Source organism: Saccostrea echinata, unplaced genomic scaffold (genome assembly GCF_033153115.1).
Source record: "Saccostrea echinata isolate AGI-Se365-2 ecotype Australia unplaced genomic scaffold, CSIRO_AGI_Sech_v1 ptg000001l, whole genome shotgun sequence".
NCBI lineage: Eukaryota > Metazoa > Mollusca > Bivalvia > Ostreida > Ostreidae > Saccostrea > Saccostrea echinata.
The window spans coordinates 23375203-23388324 of record NW_026889750.1 but is presented as its reverse complement, the minus strand read 5'-3'; the positions used below and the strand labels follow the sequence as shown (position 1 = coordinate 23388324).

General features: G+C 34.0%; 1 protein-coding gene across 1 annotated transcript; it reads right to left on the bottom strand.

The window, feature by feature from the left end:
- Positions 1-4183: 4183 nt before the first annotated feature.
- LOC133187486 (uncharacterized) lies at positions 4184-12720 on the bottom strand. The gene is made up of 12 exons (XM_061322887.1): positions 12609-12720; positions 12403-12458; positions 10090-10274; positions 8969-9044; positions 8738-8799; positions 8470-8626; positions 8199-8259; positions 6995-7042; positions 6401-6473; positions 5535-5575; positions 5355-5418; positions 4184-4476 (listed from the first exon to the last, which is right to left on the bottom strand). The coding sequence occupies exons 1-11, from the start codon at positions 12663-12665 to the stop codon at positions 5365-5367; spliced, it is 870 nt and encodes a 289-aa protein (XP_061178871.1). The 5' UTR covers positions 12666-12720; the 3' UTR covers positions 4184-4476; positions 5355-5364.
- Between the last annotated feature and the right edge of the window lie 402 nt (positions 12721-13122).

Below are 13122 nucleotides of genomic sequence, written 5' to 3'. Positions count from 1 at the left end.
GTCATCCCTAGATGCATCATCAGTGCAAGTTTGGTGAAGGTGTGGCTTATGGTTACTTGGGGATGGATTGTTCAAAAAACTTGAACCTTAATTGTCTCTCATCCAGAAAATGTAGGTCAAATCCAGCATCCAAAGCAAGCTGATACATATCATTATGAACCTTGATAGTATACCCCCAAACAAAAAGGTAAATGGGAATTACCTTGTCTGTCCGTGCAATAGTGTCCAGGCTATAACTTTGTAATAGAGAATCATTCTTATTTCAGATTGTTTATTACTGAGGGTGTGTCATGACCTTGACCTGGCAAGTTTAGGGTCACTGGCAGAAAAAGTATAAAATTTTTGTCGTCTACAACTTCTTTATATAAAGGTGACATATTTCACTCAAAGATTTTTAGCTCACCTGAGCCGAAGGCTCACGTGAGCTTTTCTGATCAAAGATTGTCCGGCGTCCGTCTGTAGTCTGTAAACTTTTCGCATTTTTGACTAATTCTTCTCAAGAACCACTGGGTCAATTTCAAACAAACTTGCCACAAAGCATCCTTGGGTGAAGGGGATTAAAATTTGTTCACAGGAAGTGCCACGCCCTCTTTCAAGGGGAGATAATTAAGAATTCGTGAAAATTTGGTGGCATCTTTTAGAAATCTTCTCAAGAACCACTTGGCAAGGAAAGATGAAACTTATGCATGTTATGTGAAAGCTTCAATACATGCTGTAGATTCAAGTTTGTTCATATCATGACCCCCGGAGGTAGGGCAGGGCCGCAAGAGGGGGTCGAAGTTTACATAGGAATATATAGGAAATGTCTTTAAAAATCTTCTCTATAGCTAGAACAGCAAAGCCATGATTAGTTATATTATAAAAGAAGTATCCTCAGGTAGTGTAGATTCAAGTTTGTTCCAATCATGACCCCTGGGGATAGGGCAGGGCTAAAACAGGGGGTTGAAGCTTTACATAGGTGTAGGCCTAATGGTTAAGGGGCATTTGAGTAAAATGCATTGAAGACCTCAGATATTATAGAAGGACCTCACAACCCTTGGAATGGACTAGCCAAACTAAAGGGTATATAAGGCAAAGCTTTGGGAAAGTCAGGCATTCAGAAGCTAGGAGGAGAAGTTGGATGCTGAATCAGCAATAAAGAAGTTAAGATTTTCCATCCATAATAGCAACAGATTCAATGAAATTGAATACATAACAGATGTATAGGTGTTTTTAAATACTCAGTATATTTAGACATAATTCCCATTTATTACTATTAGCATGTAAGGGTGGGATGTGTCTTGAATTTTGGTAAGGGTTATCTCCCTCTATATTTAATTAAACAAGAGGCCCAAGGGCCACATCGCTCACCTGAGCACTGGCTAGGAAAAAGCAGAAATCAGTAGAGTCTTGAAAAGTTTTGATATAAAAGTGGTTTGAGGGGGGTGTTGATTTGAACTTGAATCTATACTTCAAAAGGATGCTTTTGAATTAATATGACAAATAATGGCTATGCTTTTCTTAAGAAGACAATTTTTATTGATATATCATGTGTATTCCTTTGTATAACTATGATCCCCTGTTATGGCCCCTCTATTCTCCTGGACGGTCATGATTTGAACAAAATTTGAATCTACATTACCCGAGGATGCTTCCATTTAAATATGACTAATTATGGCTTTGCTGTTCTTGAGAAGATTTTAAAAGGCTTTTTCCTATGTATTCCTATGTAAAACTTTGATCGCCCATTGTTGCCCCATCCTACCCCTTGGGGGTCATGATTTGAACAAACTTGAATCTTCACTACCTGAGGATGCTTCCATATAAATATGACCAATCGTGGCTTTGCTCTTCTTGAGAAGAAGATTTTTACAGATTTTTCCAATGTATTCTTGTTTAAAACTTTGATCGCCCATTGTGCCCCATCCTACCCCCCCCCCCCCCCCCCCCCCCCCGGGGTCATGATTGGAACAAACTTGAACCTACACTACTTGAGGATGCTTCCATATAAATATAACCAATCATGGCTTTGCTGTTCTTGAGAAGAAGATTTTTAAAGAGTTTTCCTATATATTCCTATGTAAAACTTTGATCGCCCATTGTGGCCTCACCCTATTCCCAGGGGTCATGATTTGAACAAACTTGAATCTACATTACCTGAGGATGCTTCCATATAAATATGACCAATCATGGCTTTGTTGTTCTTGAGAAGAAGAATTTTAAAGAGTTTTCGTATATATCCCTATGTTAAACTTTGATCGCCCATTGTGGCCCCACCCTTACCCAGGGGGTATTTGAACAAATTTGATATAAATATGACCAATCATGGCTTTGCTGTTCTTAAGAAGATTTTTAAAGATTTTTCCTATATATTCCTATGTAAAACTTTGATTGCCCATTGTGGCTCTACCCTTCCCTGGGGGGTCATGATTTGAACAAATTTGAATCTACACTTCCTGAGGATGCTTCCATATAAATATGACCAATCATGGCTTTGTTGTTCTTGAGAAGATTTTTAAAGAGTTTTCCTATATATTCCCATGTAAAACTTTGATTGCCCATTGTGGCCCCACCCTACCCCCGGGGGTCATGATTTGAGCAAATTTGAATCTACACTACCTGAGGATGCTCCCATATAAATATGACTAATGGCTTTGCTGTTCTTGAGAAGATTTTTAAAGATTTTTCCTATATATTCCTATGTAAAACTTTGATCGCCCATTGTGGCCCCACCCTACACCCGGGGGTCATGATTTGAACAAACTTGAATCTACATTACCTGAGGATGCTTCCATATAAGTTTCATATTTTCAAGCACAGTGGTTCTTGAGAAGAAGATTTTGAAATGATGCCATTAATTTTTCGCAAATTCATGATTATCTCCCCTTGGAAGGAGTGGCCCTTCATTTGAACAAACTTGAATCCCCTTTATGCAAAGATACTTTGTAGCAAGTTTGGTTGAAATTGGCCTAGTGGTTCTTGAGAAGAAGATGAAAATGTGAGAAGTTTATGACAACAACAACAACGACAGAAGCATCCTCAGGTAGTGTAGATTCAAATTTGTTCAAGTTTAGGGTGGGTAGGGTGGGGCCACAATGAGAGATTAGAGTTTTAAGTAGGAAAACACAGGATTGATTGATTGTATGTTGTTTTATGTCCCGTTCCAGAATTTTTCACTCATATAGAGACCTCACCATATACAGATGAAATTTAGACCTTCACTCGGCACTCAGGGCCATTGAGCAGTGAGGGATCTTTATCGTGCCTACACCTGACATGGGGCCTCGGTTATTAAGGTCTCATCTGAAGGACCCGCAACTTTCACTTCAAAGTTTCAAGCGCTTGGCGAAGGAACAGTTGCTACCTATTTTTTATCAACTTAGGTCAGTTACAGCCGGGGCTCCAACCCACAACCTTCCAATCATGGAGCGAGAGCTCTGCAGAATGAGCTACCATGACAGTGGAAACCATAGGAAAATCTTTAAAATTCTTCTGTTTAAGAACAGCAAAGCCATGATTAGTAATATTGATATGGAAGCATCCTGAGGTAGTGTAAATTAAAGTTTGTCCCACCCCCCTCCTTTGTTCAATACTGAACTGATTTCTACTTCTTCCTAGCCAATGAGCTCAGGTGAGCGATGTGGCCCATGGGCCTCTTGTTTGTTTTTTAAGTATAATCTTGTAATGTTTATCTGTTACAGCACTAGGAAAGCCTGCAGCAGAAATACCATACTTGACTATGTATGACATCAATGATCATTTCTGTATACTGAAAATTTGAATAAATTTCCAGTTTTCAGCTTATATTATTTTCATTTGAGTCATTTTAGTAACTAAGAGTTTTAAATTTTTGGAAATATCAGAAATCACCATATTAACTTGGGTTTTGAGAAGCAAATTAAATTTAATAATGAATATTTTCTTTTACTGATCGACATACACATTCAAGGAAGGATTAAGTCAAAATAATTTATTTTTCAAAAAAATCAAAGACAAAAAATTTTCATGGAATTTTTATTGAGAATTATCAACAAAAAACAGTACAGGTTAACAAATCAACTGATAATAATTGTATACTTAAACTCCATATATAATTATTAACAAATCAATGTAAATTAAAAATATATAATTATTCAAAAAATACAACAATTAATATCACCTTGTAAAAATCTAAAGGTGTAAACAATATCAAAAATATATCTTATGTAAATGACCCAAAAGTACATCTTAAATCAACATGAGCAATTTGAGACATTAAATAAACAACATAAAAATGCAAACAACATGTATGTACATAATATTACAATTTATGCTAAACTATAATTATACACTCTGATGAGTATGAATGGTACAGTTGTACAGAAATATGATGACAGATGATAAATCATGATTAATTTGATTCATGCTTGATTCCTGGACACAAATGAGGAGCACATTCAAAACTTGAAGAACTGATTTCGAAATGTACACCATTCACCATTTCCCTTTTTCCAAGTCCTGTAAAAAAAAAAAAAAACAGGATAATTCAATCAATAATATTAAAACTTGAATAAAGAATGTGATGTTAAACACACATAAGCTTTAATTACTCGTATCATCTTTTCCCTATAAAATGCTCAAATTTTACTTGACATTTGTTGATAACCAGAAGTCTCTGATGAGATTGTAGCTCTACTAGTTTGTACAAAGGAAGAGAAAAGTAGAACTTGCACTAGAAAATATGCAACAGCAATAAATAAAATAATTGGTTTAGTCTCTTTGTGGCAAGATTTATTGCAATCTATTTTTAGTAACCATGGCAAGACCCTTCATGAAAATCAAAAGCCGATACACAGAAATATGTATCTCAGTATAGCCTACTTGTGTGCCAAGTTATGTTGAAATCAGACCAAAACTGTAGGAAGAGTATCATTTTAAAAGATTTCACTGAAATTTATATTTTTTAATAGTAACCATGGCAACACTGTTCATCAAAATCAAAAACCAATGCAAAGAATTAAGTATCTTGGTGTACAGTGGTGTAGCCTACTTGTGTGCCAAGTTATATTGAAATCAGACCAAAACTGTAGAATTAGTAGTCTTTTGAAAGAATTACACTTAAATTTCTATTTTTAGTAACCATGGCAACATCGTTCACTGAAATCAAAAAAACCGATGCACAGAATTACGTATCTTAGTGTAGACTACTTGTAGGCCAAGTTATATTGTAATCAGACCAAAACTGTAGGAGGTGTAGCGTTTTGAAAATTTGTTTATAGTCGACAGACGGACTGACAGGCTCCTCTGGTCTGACTGACCAGTAGTGCTAAAAATGTTCCGTCTCTAAAATGTGTTTGAAGGCTCTGGTCGACTGCAAAAAAGTTTGTAATACAAACCTGGGAGTAATCAGTTGTATATTTGACTGGGTCTCTGATCAACCAAAGGACGTTGTAATGCAAACTACAAGAAAAAAAATGTTTGTAGTGATTTTTTTTTTTTATACCTCAACTTCATACAATTGATCAATTATGTCAGTCATTTTTTCAAAACAAAAAAAAGAAAGAAAGAAAACTTACATTGTCCTTATTTCTTAATGTGCGTCCAGATCGACGATTGTCTGAAATAAACAGACATGAATATTACTCAAGGCCATCATTAAAAATATCCTTGTTTCCCCTAACCCGACCCTAGAAATTGAAGTTGGGTAGGTAGGTAGGTAAATATTTTTTTTTTTCTGACAGCAGCTTTGAAAATACATTCTGAATTTCTAATAAGAACGGGTTTTGATGAAATTGTATTTCATAAAAGTTGATAAAAATTGAAAAAAATATTTGAATAATCTTCTTAAAAAAAACTTTTCAGTCGGCAGGATTTAATTGGGTCTGTCGCGTTAGGGGAAACAAAGGTATTTTTTATTTTGGCCCAATACTCTTCTGTCTCTCCATTACAATAAAACTGTCATGCACTTATAAACAAATTTCTGATCAAGACTTAATGTTTGTCTGCAATCAATAGCACTTTTCAGTAAGACAATTGAACAAACACTCAAGCAGCCTTTTCCAAGTCAAAATTTGAGAGAAATCACTTCTAAACATTTCATAAAGATCATTTTTCTACAATCACTATTTTAAAAAAAAATTATAATTATTCAATTAATTCACATGCTCTTTGGGGATATATATATTTTCAACTGAACTCTGACTTAAATTTAAAAGTCTAATCATATATTATCATGTCTACAAAGCAGTTAATGCTGTTGGTATGTTCTGTGAAATGTACCGGTAATGTTAGGAAAGTCAACATTTTTTCTTCAGAAACATCTATCACAAAAATGTCTCGCTGTGAGTTACTTTAATTTGGAATAAATGATATGTAATTAATGCTAATTTTAATGTGACAGCGATATAAATTGCTAGCCTCTACTTGTATGGAAATTTTGTACCTTGTAGGTGGTGCAAGACAGGATAGATATGTGGGTAGCTGGGTGGTATACCATTGCGTAGAGTAGGTCTTATCTATTAGAAACATTGGACTGAAATTAGTTTAAAACATAAACATTCTTCAAATAGTATCTAAATGTATGCCTGGGCCAGTCTCCTCTCTAGAATTTTATCATCAATGGATGAATGTACTTAGTTTGAATACTAAATATGAATGAAAGTCATTCTGTTTTATTAAGTTCAGTATTCAAGGTCAGTGTTAAAGTAAGGCAAAGACAATCAGTCTTGCTTCATGCACATTTGTACACGGTGGTCCAATTTTGTTTTATTTTCATGAACTGAAATCCACCTAAAAATTGAACAGATACTTCACAGATTAAGAAAAACTTGTTCAGTAGACATCACCAAAATTTTTTCTGAATGATTGTGAAGCCATCTTAAATTTGTACCAAGTTGGATAATATTAAAAAGTACTGTGTGATGATCTCAATTGAATGCAGACATACTTGCAAAATTTACATTTTTTGACAACAATGAAACATTTAAGGTCATTGTACAAGTGCAACCAATATCATAGGGGAAAATATGATATTTACCTGTGCATGAGGTGGTCTAATGGGTCCTATAGGTTGTTGAAAGGCCACCTGCAGAAAATCAAAATATTTAAAATAAGTTGTTGAAAGGCCACTTGCAGAAATACAAAATATCTAATTATTTGTAAATGACTTTATTTTGGTGGTTGGGGGATGGATGACACCCCCCCCCCCCCCCAAGTTATGCCCTAAGCCATCATTGCAATTATATGATCACTGATCAAAATAAAAACATACATGTATGTGGTGCAAAAGTAAACATAACATGAGGGGCTGAATATATTTTTGAATGTTCTTGATTTTACAAGAATTGCATAATACTTCAACATCACTGTCCAATGAAGTTGACCTTTGACAAATGACCTTGAGTCAAGTTCATAATACACTTTCTGATCATCAGCACAAACACAATGTGAGGGATTATTCAATGTGAGTATCTGAAAAGAGGGCATGGGATTTTGGACCTCCAAACATCCCCCTTCTTCAAAGGTGTAGAGTAAAGCCCTGAAGGGGACACCTCTACAAGGTCGTGGAATTTTAGACATTTACAAGGTGCATCTTTTTAAAATCCCATCATTGTTATTTCGTATTTAATGCATTTTAATCCAGAATTCCAGATAAGATGCATCTTGTAACACCTCTTGTTCATCAGTAACAACATACTCAAGTTAAATTCATTTCAAGTAAGGGTTCCAAAGTTAAGGTTAAGACACAACTTCAATGTCTCATTCTCCATAGACCTTGAACTAAGACATGACCTGAGTTAAGATCAAAACTTACCTGTGGGTCAACAGCAACAACATTAGTTGCAAAATTGGAGGCAACTAGTCACCGTCTCACCATGTCATTGTCCTTGACCTTGAACTTTGATATATGACCTTGAATTAAGACCACATCTCACCATTATGTTATGGATGTCAACATACTCAAGTTGCAAATTCATTTCAATCAAAGCCCTGACATGATTTTCTTACATGCAGCTAAGACAGACAGACAACCATGCCAAAATCATCAGGTCTCCTACTGTTAGGGAGACATACATGTAATTCTATATAGCAATAGCTTTAGAAAATGATTTTTAAATTGCTAATTAAATGTTAGAAATGTTCCAGCATGCTTACTTATATGGTGAAATACATTTTAAGTTGAAAAGAAGTATTTTCTATTTTTTAGAGAATCTCTGCACTTTTTTCCCACATTGACTTACCCTATCTCTGTTTGCAGGATTCCTATACTGTGGGCTAATAGTGTAGTTCTGAATTCTTTCCCTATAAAACAATGCTGCATGTCAGGTACAATCATAATGAATTTTAAAATATAAACATCTCTTGTAATCATGATAGTCATAGCAAAGTCTGTTGTTAACCATCAAGTACACATTAAATGTGCATGCATTATTAATAGCTGTGATAGTCCTCTTCTCATTTATTCAGATTATGAACTGGAGTTTCTGGTTACAAGAAAGAGAAATCCCCCACCTTTGTATTTTCCAGTGATGCCACTTCCTGCAGAGGAGTACACCAAGAACAATAATTAAGGTACTAAAAAGGACCCCCAGGGGTACTGCTACCCCTACCCCCACGAGTATCTGTTTGTCCTCTGTGATTATTCTGAGAGTGCTTGAAACTGCAGCAACTGTGAATAAGAAATTCTTTGTTATTTTCCAGTTAAGAACACTGTACAATGTACTATGCAAGTGTAAAGATTAAAACTTGTAACAGTTTAGAATTCACAATATTCTGATACCTGTTGATGTTTTGGTTGTTGTGGACACAGTTGTTGTTGGGGAAATTACAGTCGTACTTCCACTACAATGAAATGAATGAGGAGAGTCAATAATGATGTTACAGTTTGCTTTGTTTTGAATATTAAGCCAAAGAACCACAGAAACAAAAGATCAATGCTTAGTTTTGTTAAATCTAAATTGAAGTATTCATGATCCAAGAAAGGCAATATTTTACTTTTTTTATTACTTACATCACACATATCCACCAGCTCTGAGAATCAGTTATACAGGTGGCATTTTCTGAGCAAGTCTTGCATACCACTGGAACTGTGAAGCAAAATAAATGTAAGGGTCATTTTTTGGTTCAACTTGTCAAAAGATATGTTGTAGGTTATAATTAGGGATGGCAATCGAATAGAGAATTGCCAATCGGTTAACCGCAAGACGTTCCGACCGAATAGTCGGTTAATCGTATCAAAAAATTTCGACATATCCTCCATTATAAGCACTGCTTTACTCTAATAAACAAGACTATACAGATGTGGTACTATAATATTATGCTTATATTTGATCAGAACACTATATTTTATTTCAATTTTAATAGGCAAAAAAATAATTAATTAATTAATAAATAAATAAAAATTAAAAAAAAAAAAAAGAAAGTAAAGAAAAAAATAGATACTCATGAAATATGTCTAAAGTATCATAAACATTTGTGGAAAAAAAAAATCAGAAGTCGTCACCGTAATCAAAACTAAGTATGTACTTTCGCTTGTTTAATAGGTAACTATAAAGGATAGTAGAGGTTAGGTACACATTAAATTCAGTTCACCGTACTCAACGATCATTGAATTAAAATCATTAAAGACACACAAGTCAGACTGGGTAATGACATGGTGTTTAAACAGCAATTAACAACTGACCAATTACCCCCGCACTGTCAAATCGGAGAGCCTTAAGTATCTACCTTGTTAATATGGATGAAAATGCTAACATTTTAGATATTTTGATTGAATTTTCAGAATATTGTGTTCAAATTTACGCATACATTAATTTTTTCCGACTAACCGATTACAGATTTTCTAACCGATTACCATCGTTCCGACCGAGTAACCGGTTAACCAATTACAAATTTCAATCCCTAGTTATAATGTGTATTGTACTACATCAGTACCATGGAAAAAAATTCAGAACATCAGAATTTTTTAAAATTTTTTTGTTTAATAGTTAATATAAGTGTTATTCTTTGTTTCTGAAAAACTCCATAATTTTTTTTTAAGTCAACAGAGGTATACTATGGTATCTAATGAAGAAGACAACAACAATTATGTACCCTATGCAGTATGTTCTACACAAACATCAGAAAACTAACCTTCTTGTGTTCCATCAAAGATGTCTGTATTCTTTAACAAAGGGATGCATTTACCACCAAGAGTTATGCACCCTACAGTGTCTATTCTCTCATTGACTCTTCTAGCAATCAAGGTCACAAAATCTGGGTCAGTTAAAGTTTTCAGGAAGATTGTCACATGTAATTTTGTTCCAGTGGATAAAGCGCTGAAATATCAAAAGTTGATCATCATATTGTTACAAATTAACTCACAGCTGATCATGCAGTTTTTTAAAGGGAGAACTTTTTTTTGTTGGAGGATTTTTTCTGATTATCTCCCCCCTTTTCTACAGTCTAGAAAGATCTATTTGAAGGTCACAAGGTCTACAAGTCCAGCACATAATGAATGGTGTATTAACATGCTATTAATTAACATGCTAAATATCAAAGACTTGCCTCTTGCAGTTAAGAAGTTTTGGGAAATATTTTTTCGTAATAGGTCAAAGGTCAAATTTAGTCAAGGTCATAAGGTTCATGGACTAATTCCATATGACAGATCTATTATCAAACAATATACATACGAGGGTTGTTAGAAAAGTTCGCAGACACATTGATTTACGGAAAATCTATTGTGTACTGTGAAGTATGACTTATGTCTGATTAAATTACTATCTTTTGTTTATTAGTATGTAAAACATCAGGTCCATTTACTAAAATTTTGAAAATTTACAACGATTTTACAATACGGTCATAGGATTCATGGAGCAATCACTTGACGTTAAGTGACGTGACAACCAGATTTCAAACCCGTTAAGCTTTTAAAAGTTCTAAATATCTTTAATTTCTTTCGACTTTTCTTGTCTTTTTCTTCTTAAAAATTAAAAATTCTATATCAAGAAATGTTACTTTTCTTCTATAATGTCTTTTGTGCTGTTTCGGTTATTAGAGAGATCTTAAAATAAATGTATACGCAGTTAAGCGATCAGGTATGGAAACAATGCAAAATCCATAGGCGCAACGTCCATGCGATAAGTGGGGTATTGAGGTATCGATGGAGTTGATCATTAAAAATGTTAATCCTTCCATTTTTAAACTAGCTACCATTTGAATACTTTTGTCCTTTGTACGTGTAGAGAATTTCCAGCAGCATCTAGGAGCATTTTAGTCTATTTTTAGACATTTTCTGTCTGTACACATACTTTTTTAGTAGCTCGGTGCTCCATGACGTTCAATGACGTTCCCATTCTTGGCTTTGTTTTTACGCGTTGATTATTTATAAATGGCTATAAAACAGTCATACATCCTCCAATTTAATTCAAAATTTCGGCAAGTGACGTTTAATGAATACTGTAGCGACAGGTAAAATATCATAATTCTTTCTGTGCTACAACTGTGCAATTTTTAATTTCAATAAAAAGTCTATGCAATGTAAACGTATGAAAAAGTAGCATGCTCCGTGAAGCACGTTTTATCAAAATAATATAGCTGTATATTTTTTAAAGATTACCGGAAAACATCAAACCTTTGTATATTTACTGGAAAATAGGTAAAGTTTTTATCTGGAGAGTTTAACCGGTTTCGTGGAAATAGTGCGCTCACAATGGAACATGTCCGCGAACTTTTCTAACAGCCCTCGTATACAATGCATGTTCAGAAACAGTTTATAGAAATTAATTAACATGCTAAATGTCACCTCTCTTTCAGTAATTTTCAAAATATTTTTTTTTTGTTTTGCCAGGCAGTGCATATGCTAAGCTTCAACTAATGTTAAAAAGATCAATTGTATATCTATGATACGAAATATATTTAAAAAGTAATTTAAAAGTCAAGTTTAAAAGGTATCTCTTATCTTGGTATTCGAAAAAAAATTAAAGAAAAAAATAAGAATTCAGTATCAAGGCTATAATAAAAAAAATTATTAGATTCTCACCAGAATTTTTTGAAAAATCTAGGCGGGCGGGCGGATTTTATTTTATATTTTTTATTTTTTTCAATGTGCAGATTTAGTGTTGACCTGATCATTCGGTGCAGATTTATCTATAATGCCCATATAAAAGTCATAGTAGAGGCCCATTTAAGCATATCTCTTACTACTCATCATCACCAGTCTTTCACAACCAGTGATCCTTGTTTAATACATATTACAGCAATAACCATCTTGTCAGCTGTCAAAATCATGCTGACATTCGCGGGATTTAAAACAAAAGTTGAATGGTAGTTGAATACCGATCCCAATCAGAATCGACACGAAGAAAAACGGAAATAAAAAATTCGAGGCGGGGGTAAAAAATCGGGGCAGGCGGGGATGAGAATCTAGGAATTTTTTTATTATGGCAAAATTCTTGAATCACTTACGATATTGTTGACAACTGGATTCTGTCTACCACTAGAAGGTTCAATATTCCATTAAGCTAAAAAAGAGTATAACTTACTAGTATGATTTATAGTTCAAGAAAACTGCACTTCATTCAACAAGTACCTTTATCAGGTAAAAGGAAATTGACACATTCTTACTGCATACTAGTTTGGTGCCGACATGAAAGCAGTAATTTTATACTTACAGTTGAAATAACAGAGTTCTGGAACACAGCATACTTTATATCAACTGTATCTGCCATAAATGGTTCATAACTCAGAGCCAATGTTATTTTCAGAGGAACTGCATTTGTTGTGCTTACTAAATAAAATTGAAAAGTTAAGAATGAGCCATTATAATAATAGATATAAACAATCAATATAAATATTTTGTACATTAAATTATGAATAATGCTTTTTCATCAGAGGAATAATTTTTCAAAGACAATTATCACTGATACATCAATTCAGATTAAGTAAGTGTAACGTACCTGAAATTGGTCTGTAAAAGAAATAAAAACAAGAATTTTCATACAGTCATGCTATTAATAGTATAATCTTGAGACTCTAACTTCATGTACTGGTCACAAACCAGAAGATCTTAACCATTGATAGAGTCAGAGACTGTCATGGATATAAAGGCATATTCACATATTAATTTGAATGAAAGACTTTTTCTTGTAAGGCAAAATATTTTACCCTTCATACATATCATTGTTC

Bases quoted from the DNA above. Each gene is read 5' to 3' on its own strand.
- LOC133187486 (XM_061322887.1), bottom strand. From the start codon at position 12,665: ATGGCAGATACAGTTGATATAAAGTATGCTGTGTTCCAGAACTCTGTT. The intron at 8,260-8,469 runs GTGGGGGATTTC...ATTGTTTTATAG, and splicing joins CATCACTGGAAAATACAAAG to GGAAAGAATTCAGAACTACA. The intron at 5,576-6,400 runs GTACAAAATTTC...TGTTTATTTCAG, and splicing joins TGTCTTGCACCACCTACAAG to ACAATCGTCGATCTGGACGC.